This window comes from Lactuca sativa, chromosome 7 (genome assembly GCF_002870075.4).
Source record: "Lactuca sativa cultivar Salinas chromosome 7, Lsat_Salinas_v11, whole genome shotgun sequence".
NCBI lineage: Eukaryota > Viridiplantae > Streptophyta > Magnoliopsida > Asterales > Asteraceae > Lactuca > Lactuca sativa.
This window is the reverse complement of record NC_056629.2, coordinates 87,809,130-87,823,159: the sequence shown is the minus strand read 5'-3', so window position 1 is coordinate 87,823,159 and position 14,030 is coordinate 87,809,130. Positions and strand designations below refer to the sequence as shown.

Below are 14,030 nucleotides of genomic sequence, written 5' to 3'. Positions count from 1 at the left end.
TGACTGTGTATAAGAGGTATATTTATCAGCATAAACGTTTACCTAAATGTATATTATAGTGATGTGTTTGCAAAAGCTGCATGATCTTGTACATGTTAATGTTGTATCTTATCACATGAATTCGATCTTAAAACCAAGTAAAACTAAAAAATCACAGCACTTGTGATTCTATTCATTTGTAGACTTGTCCAAAATCCATGATACGATAAATCATTTGATTAGAAATGTAAATGTAGTCATGAAACACACTTGCTAAATCAAGATTTCCCTAATAAATATTCAAGTCCATTATAAAGTTGTACATGTATGAATAATGTCCTTTCGTGAGTTATGTTTTGAAGAGAAGTAAGAATGATTCTCATAAAGCCATTAATAAGAGCAAGAGATGAAGTGAGATTTTATGTAAATGTCTAAACGAGTAAATGGAAAATGACTTAGGAGGGTAACAAACTGTTGAGTTTGTTCTTATTTGGTCAATTTTTTATTTTTTATTTTTGTATCCAATATACCGTCAAACTTGTTGTTTATGTTCACCATAACCCTTTGACTGGCTATCACAGGTGATAAACGGTCAAAAGTCGGTCAAAAGGGTTATGGTGAGCACAAACAACATGTTCGATGGTATATTTTATATAAAAAATAGAAAACCAACCAAATGAAAACAAACTAAATAGTTAGCTCTAGAGTCATTTTCCCTTAAAATATCTACTTGAGACAAAGGTCACTATAAATTATTGCAACGATAGTTTACAACAACAGTGATGTTGCTGCAAAGGAACCATAACCAGGAAATCTGTAGTGAAAAACGTCACAGCTATAACGTTAGCTACAACTTTTCCACCTTTAGAGTTCACCTTTAGTGTATGTGCTTTCCGTCGTAGCTAGTGTAAAGTGACACTTGAAAAATACATTTACTTTTCTTTTCACATTAATGGGTGGAAATACTCAGGTGTAGAACTACATTTCAACGGACTTATGACATAACAAAACATTAAAACAGAAAATACACTAGTTCCATCCACAACGGATTTCAACAAACTTTATTAATACTAACGTTGAGATAGCTTCCATACTTTACCTCCTCTTTTGTAAAACTTTCTAAGTCTTCCAAAAATCATTGCCAAAATAAGAATTAGTTTGCTAATATTACTCCATCTTCCAGAAAACCCGTACCATGAATCTATGCAGTCTCCACGAGGTTGAAGTTGTCTTTTGCAACTATAGCCCAATGAGAACCCCACATTTCCATAAGCACTATGCATAAAAAATAATAACTTATTAAAAATTGATAACATATAAGTTAAAAACGAAGAACATATTTATTGATTTGATGGAAGAACCAGCTATAAGTTAGTCCGTATATTGAAAAGTTTAGCCGAAGGAAAGCTAACCTAATGACTTCGAAAATGATGTTCAGTACACTGAAATTCAAAGGGTCTTTCTGCATATTATCGCTTTCTGTAATGCAGATAAGCATAATAATAATTACTAAAATCGGAAGTGGTGAGAGTAGCAAGAAGCCAATTGAACTCTTCTTATGTTCCTTAATGTGATTAACGGCAGTTATGGGTAAATTGTGTTTATCTTCTCTTGGTAAGAAATATGTATATGCTGGAAGGTACCTGGGACAAAATAAACACAATCTTTGTTACTAAATGATACACTAGAATTTCATTTTATATTATACATTGCTATTAAGAAAGCAAGCCACATATAATTTCAAGAAAATAAGCCTAATTCCTTACACAAGGACGACAAGGACTAAGCCATAATTACAAAAACCTTAATAAAGAAATACCCTAGGGTTTAAACACTTATATAAACGTTTCAACGGTTTCACACCAAGAGTATAAATGCAAATGAAAAATAAGAACTCAATATTTATTGTGGTTCATACGGGCAAAGTGATCAATTACGTAAAGCTTAACAAAGAAATACCCATAGTTAGGATTTAAGCACTTACATAAACGATTCAAACAATTTCACACTAAGAGTAAAAATGCAAATGAAAAACAAGAACAAAATATTTATCGTGGTTCACAAGAGCAGAGTGATCGACAATGTTAACGGACGAACACAAGAAAAAGAGAGAGAGAGAGAGATTGTTTAGTGCTCGTCTTTTGATCGATAAATGGATCAAAAAGCTTATTTTTGTGCCCAGATTTTACAATATACATAATTTTTTAAGCTTAAAAAAATAAATTTATGTTAATCAATGTAATAGATCTAAAATGTCCATGTTTATATCTTAGCTATTGTTCATTTGGGTTTTTGACATGTCTTGCGTAGGTTCCTTATATTATTCTATAAGATGATGAGAGTTAGACTTCCTTGTGTGAAGTCCAAAGTTATTAAAGGTAATGAGAGCTCTTTAATTTTTTTAAACATGTTCGTTTATGTTTATTAGGATACCTCCACCTATTCTACAGGTTGGTGGGAGTTGGTCTTCTTTTCATGAAATCCAAAATATAACACCTCATGTTTTGCATTGGAATTGACGGTTTTCATTTTACTTATTATTAATGAAAGTGCAACCAGTGTGTCACACAGGTTCGCTACCGCCTAATCTATGGGTTTTGGTGGGAGTTGGACTTCTTCTTATGAAATTCAAAAATCTAAAAGGAATTAACAGATTTTATATAGATTGCCTAAGCATCTTAGATCTCCACCACATATTCTACGAATCCTTGTTGCTATCTGGTCTTATGACTTTGTTACTTGCACTAACTCGTATACTTGAGAGTCTATCTTTTCATCAACATTGATACTGTTGATTGCTTACCTACACAAATTCAAGATATATATATATATATATATATATATATATATATATATATATATATATATATATATATATATATTATGATGAAACCCATAAGGAGAAAACCGTAAAGTATAATGAAACTGACCTAAAACCAGCCCATGGAGAATTTTAATCTCAATCGTGACAAAGGAACTAGCCAACAAAAAACTTCTTTTGGGGTTCAACACCTATTTCTAGTCTAGCATCAACGTATTACCTTCAACAATTTAGAAGTATAAAACTCATGTATCATATATGCTTGGAAAGCATGCAATTTTAGCTTTGGATACCTTTACCATATGGAGTTATGTAAAGGAATATTTGACTTTTTTTACAGGCTACTCTTATGCCCTATTCTTCGTTTTTGGCCTAGTGTGTTCAAAGGTCTTTTAAGTAGCTTGTAGGTTTAATGATTTTTTTTATTGTTTATAGTTGATATTATGAAGATCATGGGGATGCCCTATTATCTCCTAAATAATAAAGTCTTGTTAAAATACAACTTGAGTTTACTATCATTTTTTGTAATGTTTAAGCTTTGTTTCATGCAAGGAATGGGAGCTTCAATAAACCTACAAATACTAGGATCATATGTGAAAGTAGTGTAGAGGCAAAAGTTGTAGATGATGTAAAGACTGGACCTCCCATTATCTAGAGATCCATAAGAGAACGACATACTCTATTTATGTACTCTCTATCAGCTAATCACTTGTTGTGTGAGAACTGTATACATGAGTCAGATCTAGAGTGAAGGAGCAAGAAAGACTCCATAAAGTGAGAAAAGGATATGAAGACGAATTTAGCACACTACATAACACAAATATTTTGAGTTAAAGATGGGATAGATGACATGAAGACATGCAAGGCTAGATTGGTGGCCAAGGGATTCCAATAGAAGGGAGATGTTGATTCCTTAGTTGAAAAGATGACTGCAACTAGATCAAACATGAATATAGTAGCCTATAAAGATCTTTGACTAAATATGAATAAAGCTTTTCTCCATGATGACCGGAAAGATCAACTCTACAGGGCACATATAAAGAGTTTTCTCATAGTTGAAAAATCAAGTGTACAAGAAGAAGGAAAGTTTATCGCGTTTTTAGCACTATAGCACAACAAAGTTTGATGAATTTACATATTTAGTCACTCAAGTATATTTTGTGTCTAATAGACCATTAAAAAAGAAGTTTAATTACCTATCAATTACACCATTATATGACCTGATACAGGAACAACCCGTTACTTGAGTGACTAAATGTGTAAATTCGCCGAACATTGTTGCTCTACAGTACCAAAAACAAACGCACATATGTGAAGCCACATCAACATGTCACCTATAAACTGGATACAATTCCCCTCAAACCCTTAATTACCTGATATTTCCTAACGTTAAGGACCAATTGAGCATAAAAAATATTTGAGTGACTAAATCTATAAGTTCGCCAAACATTGTTGTGCAACAGTTCTAAAAACCCAAGTTTATATGGAATGAATCAAACGTCAAAGAAGTTATGACATGTAGCTTAAAGGTAAAAACATGTTTATTGTTAGTTATGACATGTAGAAGATCAATGAGCATAATATATAGTTGTCTAAAGAGCTTAAGATGATGAAAGTAGGATTTACTAAGCCGAAGAAAGTCGTTAGTATAGAGAACTCAATATATAAATGCACCAAGGTTTTTATCATAGAGAAGTTGAAGTTTTTCATGACTTCAACTTCACTTCCAAGTGTTTAATAGAAATGGTTAGAGAGAGAGAGAGAGAGAGGAATATTGAAGATTTGAATGACCGATAATGACTAAGTTGTTCAAGCCTTTAAGTAGGATATTATTGTGGTGTGAAGTCTTGATAAAAATGTGTTATTGGTGAGCAAATGTGCTCTTGGTGGGAAAAGCTACTCTTATAGAGTAAATGTGATATTGGTAAGAAAAGGAAAGTTGCTATTGATGAGTAAAGGTGCTCTTAGAGGATAAATGTGCTTTCATTGAACAAATATACTCATTACGAGCAAATATGCTCTTGGTTAGAGAAGGTGCTCCCTTGGTCACATAATGCCCTCTTAATGGAAATATATTAACTCCTCAAACTTTCTGGACATTTGCAGAAAAACCTATGACATTTAGAGAATGTGTTGGAAGTATCAAAATCCTTTTTAATATCCAAATACGATCTAACACACCAATGTGTTGTCGTAGCTGAATGCAATCCACCTTAATCATAATGAGCTCCATCTTTTTGAATACGACCATGTTAACTAGTAAATGTGTTGGGGTCATATACATGTGATGCTTTGTTGTTGAATACGCTCTGACAGCCGGAGAATGCGCTGCTGGAGTTGACAATGTGTTGCTGGAGCTGAAAATGTGCTGGTATGTATCTTTAGGAAACTTTTGAATGTGCTAAAGTGCATGAAAAGTATGCATGCACACTCCTCAACATTGAAGATTCTAAAAGTAGTTGTATAGCTACCTTTTTTTTGGCTATTTCCATCTATCAACGAATTATGGATGACCATGGCCCATTAGCATTCACATATCCATATGTTTTCCTATATATAGGTACAAATCTTTGTTTACATTCGTCACATAAAAAATTAAATAGTCCACTCATTTTGAGGTTCACAACATATCATGATATATATATATATATATATATATATATATATATATATATATATATATATATACACACACACACACACACATATACACTATGTGTAAGACCCATGTATTACATGAGTGAATTATAAAAAATATAAATGTCTAAATATTTAAGAACTTTGGATTTATAAGAGAATAACAAAAATAATGAAGTATTAAAATTGATTTTTTTATCTATTAAATTTAAATAAATGAAGAAAATGAGCTTTAATTTAGGAATTTTGAAATAAGAAAGTAAGTCAATTAATGAAACTGATACTTATTTATTACTACATTTATTGTAATTATTACACTAAAATATTATATGAAATTTATTAAAATAGGAAAACCCATAAAACGACATGTGGAAAATAAATTAAGAGAAATTAAATATCCTTCTATATTTTATTCCTACTTATCTTCCTAGTCTATCAAATGTTGACATGTGTCATATTTAATGACACATTTAATGAAACTGATAATATTTTAGTCCACTTGTCACCATTTAATGTGCGTAGGAGGATAGTAAGAATAAAATCTAGGAGGATTTTTAATTTCACATAAATTAATTCAAAATAACCATAAAATGACATTTGACAAATTGAATGGGAGTGTGATATGGGGCAAAAAAAACTTTCATTTATTAGAGTGTGTGTGTGTGTGTGTGTATATATATATATATATATATATATACACACACACACACTCTAATAAATGAATGTCTTTTTTGCCACATGTAACACTCTCTTTAAATTTGTCAAATGTCATTTTGTGGTTATTTTGAATTAATTTCTTCTCCACTTGTCATTTTATATGTTTTTCTATGTTAACAAATTTCACATAATACTTTAATATAATAATTACAATAAATCCTCTCTAATAAATGAAAGTTTTTTTTTGCTACATGTCAATCTCTAATGAGTTTTGACACTTGTCATTTTCTGATATTTTTTAAATAAATAATATCCACATGTCAATTTATGGTTTTATTCAATTTTTAAAATTAAAAAGCCATATAATCTTATACTCATATGTCAAATGTAATAAATATTATAATAAATTGCAATTAATATGTTCTTCATTCCTTATTTCAAAATTTTATTTTCAAAAATACTTATTATTTACATTTTAATATATTTTTTTAATCAACCCACGTAATACACGGGTTTTACACCTAATATAGTAATAAATGAATATCAATTTCATTAATGGATTACCTTCTTATTTCAAAATAACCAAATTAAAACTCATTTGTTTATTTTGTTTATTTATTTAAATTTAAAAGATAAAAAAATCAATATTAATAATTTATTATTTTTCTTATTTTCGTTATTAATTCAAAGTTCTTAAATACTTAAACCTTTATATTTATTTTTTTAATTAACTCACATAATATATGAGTCTTACACTTAGTATATATATATATATATATATATATATATATATATATATATATATATATATATATATATATATATATATATATATATATATATATATATATATATATGTGTGTGTGTTTGCACGTGAGAGACGGTGCATGAGCAGATATATGACCGATTAATGATTTAGAATTATGTTGTGCAACAAAAAGTTAGTAAAAAAAAGTTGGTTAAGAAAGATTTTTGCTTTGTACTAATGTGCGTTTTTCTAGTAGAAATGTTAAAATAATAATTGAAATGTTAAAATAATAATTCATTGATAATAAGCCTAAAATTTTTTCATAAGACAACTATTAATTCGACTTTGTGTTCGTTGCTTTATTTTTACAACTACTTAATAAATTGTATTATTGTTTATATATTAGAACACGAAATTATTACGAGAAAATTCGTTCATATTATTTCAAATTTTAAACTAAAAGTACTAAGTTAGAAATAATTAACCAAATCAACTTCCTAAACATTAATGTTTGTTTATATTTTTGCCTAACCACTCTGATTAGTTTTACAAACCAAATTATTTTTTCGATAGATTAAAACATAATGTTTAAAGTATACACAAATAACAAGTTTTATAAGTATCAATTAAGTATGATAAGCTAGAATAGTTTTTTGAGTTATAATAGTATGATGTTAGATAAGTTGTACTTCGAGTTTTTAATACTAAAATTGTTTTAGTGCAATTAATCAATTTTTTTTATTGTTATAGTTGTTTAATAATTTTATTAGAATTTTTGAAAATTATACTCCATCCGTCCTAATATTATTGTCCAGACAAAAAACACACAAATTAAAAAAAAACATTAATTACCATTAATTTTATATAATAAAATGACAGTTTTGTTCTCACTTTACATTTAATGTTCAATTAAATACTTATTTGGTTAAGTAATAAAAAAAGGTATTTTAATAAAAAATATTATTTATATTTAGAAATAGACTATTATTTTGGGACAAACCAAAAAGGAAAGATGAATTATAATTTTGAGACGGATGGAATAATAGTTAACAAAAATGTCATTAAACAATTTTTAAGTTATGTATTTTATAGTGGTTAAAGTAATAATCAAAAAGTTCAACCGTTATTATATTAAAACAATAATTTATGCGATTAACCCACGTTTTAGTTATGTTAAATGGTTATTTATAAATATAAAAAAGAACAATTTTCACATGGACATGTACTAATCATATTATCATGGTATTAAAAAGCTGGTGTTACGATGCATCATGACTTCAAGGCTTATATTAACCGTTAAGGTTTAACAAAATACCAACTTAAGTCATATATTTATATAAAAAGAAATATTAGTAGAAAAAATATAAAAATTATTAATTATATACAAAATTAACGTCTTAAGTCATGTCTTATAAATGACATATCCCGTCATATTTCAAAAAAACTTGAAACTTTACAATAATATTATCGTTAAATCACATCTTATATTATTCAGAACTTTGCATATTTACGTATATTATACCTTTTTTGTTTTACTTTACATTATGGTATGGAATTGGTTTCTTTCAATTTATGTATTGATTTTTTAGCAGGGTTGTCTTTTGATATACTTCATTTGCAATAAATTTAAAAGAAAATATTTTCATAAGAATAATTTAACATAGGTTGGTTTTCTTATTTGGACCATTATCCGTTTATTTTATTATCGGATATTTATCGGTATATTAAATTAATCACTACAAAAACCATTCATATTATTTTATTTTGTTTGTGTAGCTGTTAAATCTATATTCACTTAAAAGAGGCTTTTAGAGTAATATCATCCAAGATAAATAATTATTTTTATTATACTTTTAAATGTTAATTTATTAACTCTCAAAAATGAATGTTATTAAAACATCGTAATTACTAGACACATTTTATCATTTATTTTTAATATGAAGAAAATAACATATTATAAGTTTGAAATAACAAATACATAGATTTATAAAGTATTATCAACCATTATACATATTACAATTTTTCTACTTCAACTTCTAGTAAATGTATGTTTTTTGATATATATAATTCATGATAATAACAAAGCTTTATACACATCGTTTAATTTAGTGTATAAATTTATTAATTCATAGTAACTAAATAATGACTTAATTAGATATTATTATTAACAAAATATATTTTTTATTATGTTGCCTTTTATAATTTTATGGATTGGGTATAGATTCGCATATATATAGTAAAAAATACTACAGTTTCATTCCTTTTAACCACGATTTGGTCCAAAAAATCAAACCAACCTTCCTCATCTACTATAATAAATGAAGGTTTTTTTGCCACATGTCCTCTTCTTATTCATTTGGACACATGACATTTTCTAAAATTTTTAAAATTTCTATTTTCCACTTGTCATTTTATTGTATTTTTTATTTTATTAAATTAAAATTCCACATTTAATGTGTAAGGTAATATATATGTAAAGTATTTATTAGAAAGAGTTTATATATGTAATGTATTCAATACATTAAAGTCTCATTAATTTTAATAATTAAAATTTTTCTCATTTTTCTTATAAATTCAAACTTTTCAAATTATTAAAATTTTATATTTATTTTTTTTAATTGAACCCATGTAATACATGGGTCTCACACCTAGTAGACTTATAAGTACACAATATGAAGTTTGGTAATTTTTATTTTACACATTGAAGTCTTTTGAATTTATAACATTAGAGCATACCTCTTATATATATATATATATATATATATATATATATATATATATATATATATATATATATATATGTGTGTGTGTGTGTGTGTGTGTGTGTGTGTGTGTGTGTGTGTGTGAGTGAGGGCCTAATTTTGTAAGACCATGAGACGTATTTTTTTTTTTAGTTAATTCAAGTTCCGAAAATAATATTTAAAAATCGAATTTTTGTATTTTTCCATTTATTTTGCATTTTAAAATTATTTTTTATATTATGTACAGTGTAATATTCTATTAGAATATTTCATTTATTTTTCAAAAAAAATGGAATTTATTTTTATTTATTTTTATTTTTTTATTTTTTTAGTAAATTCAAGTTCCGAAAATAATATTTAAAAAAAGAATTTTTAGATTTTTTCATTTATTCTGCATTTTAAAATTATTTTTTAGAATATGTCAGTGTAATATTCTATTAGAATATTTTACGTATTTAAAAAAAACGGATTTTTTTTTAATTTTTTTAATTTTTTTTAATTTTTTTTAGTTAATTCATGTTCCGAAAATAATATTTAAAAAAAAGAATTTTTGGATTTTTCCATTTATTTTGCATTTTAAAATTGTTTTTAGATTTGGTCTCACATTCTCACAAAATTAGAATGCTCTCAAATGAACCTGAACATATATATATATATATATATATATATATATATATATATATATATATATATATATATATATATATATATATATATATATATATATATATATCCTCTTTAATAAATGAAAGTTTTTTTCTTTTGGCAGATGTCCTGTTCTCTTTTATTTGGACACATAACATTTTTTAGATTTTTGAATTTTTTATTTTCCACTTCAAATTTTTTTGTAATTTTCATTTTATTAAATTAAAATTCCACATTTAATATGTAAGGTAATATATAATGTATTTATTAGAAAGAATTTATATATGTAATGTATTCAATGTATTAAGGTCTCATTAATTTTAATAATTTAAATTTTTTTCTCATTTTTTTATAAATTCAAACTCTCAAAATGTTAAAATTTCATATTTAATTTTTTTTAAATAAACTCATTTAATACATAGGTGTCGCACCTACTATATATATATATATATATATATATATATATATATATATATATATATATATATATATATATATATATATATATATATATATATATATATATATATATATATATATTAAAACAACAATAGCACTTATATATATTTTGTGATAGCTCACAACGAAAGGGTGGGGTACCATCACCTTGCTGTCTTGCAAAGCGATACATCGAAGCCGAGAGATGAAAACACAAATGAGTTATAGAAACCATGTGACATGTCGAAGTTGACAACCTGAGGGAATCGTAATGGCCAAATAAAGAACATCCTATAGAGAACACCAATCAATGCTCTAAGTAAGACTAGTATTCTTTTATGTTCTTTAGAAATTCTTCTACTTGTGTAAGCTTTATAATATATAGTTTGTAGTTGTATTTTTTGGTGAACTTTAGATCAAATTTTGGGAAGGTTTTTTCTTGGATATAACGTGGTGTTTAAACCGTTTGAGGATGATCTTGCAATCTTTTATTTTTCCCTAGCTAGCACACCCATAGTCGTAATATACGTACGTGCTTGCTGTTCAAAATTTAAATAAAATACTTTGTAGTTGTATAGTTGTTACATGTTCTATCTCTTCATGTGTTGTCTGATAGAAATTTGGTGTTTCCGTATCAGGATATACTTGGTGTAACGAAATACTAAAATTATATGAACGTTAGATAAAAAAATTATGAAATAGTTGTAGTGACTAGTGAAATTAAAGCATATAACATTCTAAAATATGTCCTTATATTCTACCCATAAAAATCCATATCTAGCTAGTTGACAAAAAGTAACAAATATTCATTAGAAAGGATTTGTACGTTCCGAAGAAAAGGTATTGCTAAATATACTTTATTAAGCATTAGTGTAGAATATATGTATATAAAGTACGTATTTGAGATAAGATCTGATATGCCAGCAGCATAACTTAAGTTCGAACATCCAATAGAGAGTGGTGAAAAGCGTTGTATGAAATATATGTGGTTCTAAGTGCGGTGTCTAACATTCAATTCATTCGGACCACACCGTTGCCTACCTGCCAAGCGCATATGGTGGGACCTTTTGTCTAAACTGATTAAAAAAAAACAAACCTTACAATAAATACGTTGTAATCAATATTGAGTATCATTTCACGTTTAAAATCCGTCCCACATGTATTTACGTTCACAACTTAAATCATGTTTTGTTGACCCTGTATGTATTATTATTGCATATGGATCACTAGCAATTCTAATCGTGTAGAATTGAAATTCTGTGTTCGATTGGAATAGTAAATCTAATTTGTCATCATGTAACATTAAAGTTACCTATGTAAATGAAGGTAACTAAGCACGTAAAGTATATTATAGCAAATGTTGAGAGGGGAGATATAATACTTACATCATCGTGATAATTAGAACAATGATTGCTGGAGAGATGAGGGAAAGATCAAACACCGATTCGCCTGCGTGCCTGGTATTCACAACTTGAAACAAAGAGCCTATTACTTTTTCGGAAGGATTCAATCCATCCATGGCTTGAGATTTCCAGCCAATAGAGATTAAAAGCACAAACTGAATCACTATGAACCCAATAGATGTTAGAGCAAGATACCAGCAATGCACCCCTGATAACAAATGGTAATACCCCAACTCGGCTTCATTATCTAAAACATACTTCAGTTCCTCTCTACTATTTATTTTCCCGAAAAACAATAGTAAAAGTCTGAGGAACACAGGGTACAATGTGTTTCCAAGAAGACTTAGTGGGATTAGAATCACAAGCAGGCCTAAGTTTTTCTTGAAAACCATCATGCTTTCATTTGTTGGAAGATATCCGCAGTTGGAGAAAGTAGAGATGGTTGTAACAATTGAGAATACTTGTATATTAAGATTCTTTTTTACGAGCACTTCTTTTGCAGATGTAACAAGGCCTACATACAAAGAAACGAGAAGAAATCCACTTATTTGAAAAGCAACGAAGTAACTTACCACGATAACCCCTAAAAACTTCATTGAGTTGTACTTTAAGTGTATATCGGTATTTGAAGTGTTGGATCTGTTCTTCATCTTCTCTGACAACTTAACTTTCTGGATTTGAAGTTCAAGCATTGAGGTGAAAACTTCTCCTCCCAATAGCATGAGAATTGCCAAGGAAAAGAGTTGGGTATTCGAGAAAACCTCCATCTCAACTGTGGCCATGCTAGATACAGTCACTGCTGAGACAGCGGTGAAAAGAAGATCATAGCTTTTTGGGCGATTCATAGGATTCCGTGGCTCCAAAATGGACAAAACGAAGTACCCTAACATGAATAGGGAAACAAAGTAACAGAGTTGCCGCCAAAAAGGGTCCAGTCGAAGGAGAAGAGCCCGAAGAAAAGAAGATAGTATGGCTCGAGACCAGTGGCACAAACATCTCAGCATATGGTGGAATGACGTTAAGCGTTCTAGGATTTTGCTTACAAACGTAGCGGTAGTAATCTTCATTTTTTTTATTTAATATTTGCTTCTCACTAGAGAACGATTGGAAGTATATAAATTGTTTTTTCTGTTGGCAAACCAGTTTGAGGATAGTGGAATATCGTATACGTAGGAATGAAACATATATGTGGCTTCAGAGTGGCGACTTCCAGAATCAACGCCACCATCCAAATGCCCATGAGAATATAGATACTATTTATGCTATTTATGGTATTTATGGGCTGAGCATGTTTGGGTTGGAGCTTTTTAAGCGTTTGGGTGCTTTTAGCTTTAGCTTTTGATAAAAGGTTCTAATTTAAATAAAAAACTTCATTTGGTAATACGAGCGTTTAACTTTTATGTAATTTTATATAGCGTTTAAAAAAATGCTACTGAGCTTTTGAATCAATTTACATAATTAACCTTAAAAATATATTTATATATTTATTTATTTTTAATCAGTTGTCCTTTTATATAATTTTATATATTTCAAAAGCTTCCAGTTACTTATGTCAAACACTCATATAACAAATAAAAGCTACAACTTCCCGCTACCAGCTACCCACTAACCGCTAACTGCTTTCAGCTAACAGCTAGTTTTGCCAAACACGCCCTAAGCCTATCACCTTTCTTAAGCATTTTTTAAAACATGGCTTATAATCTACTTATAGATTTTGTCATTTTGACTTATTTACCGTATGGTATCTCAATAAGTTATTCTTATCCAAACATATTTTTTAGCTTATACCCACTACTAGAAAAATAGGGCAACAGCTATGGCACAATCCGTAGCTATTCAGTAGGTATAAGTCGATACCTACGGATTTGCTACAGAAAATGTCATGTAGCATAAATGCTCGTGGGAAATTTTTACCTACGGAATTGGTACGGACTAGTTACATAATAGCTACAGAATTTTTC

General features: G+C 28.2%; 1 protein-coding gene across 1 annotated transcript; it reads right to left on the bottom strand.

Annotated features, from left to right (window-relative positions):
- Positions 1–906: 906 nt before the first annotated feature.
- LOC111888545 (cation transporter HKT1;3) lies at positions 907–13,315 on the bottom strand. Its single transcript, XM_023884696.3, has 3 exons — positions 12,052–13,315; positions 1,392–1,622; positions 907–1,254 (listed from the first exon to the last, which is right to left on the bottom strand). The coding sequence occupies exons 1-3, from the start codon at positions 13,134–13,136 to the stop codon at positions 1,050–1,052; spliced, it is 1,521 nt and encodes a 506-aa protein (XP_023740464.1). The 5' UTR covers positions 13,137–13,315; the 3' UTR covers positions 907–1,049.
- Positions 13,316–14,030: the final 715 nt, after the last annotated feature.

What these genes read in the sequence shown, in the direction of transcription:
- LOC111888545 (XM_023884696.3), bottom strand. Translation starts at nt 13,136, where the DNA reads ATGAAGATTACTACCGCTACGTTTGTAAGCAAAATCCTAGAACGCTTA. An exon ending in GTTCTAATTATCACGATGAT is followed by an intron (nt 1,623 to 12,051) that starts GTAAGTATTATA and finishes ATTTTGTCCCAG; the next exon opens with GTACCTTCCAGCATATACAT. An exon ending in ATCATTTTCGAAGTCATTAG is followed by an intron (nt 1,255 to 1,391) that starts GTTAGCTTTCCT and finishes TTTTATGCATAG; the next exon opens with TGCTTATGGAAATGTGGGGT.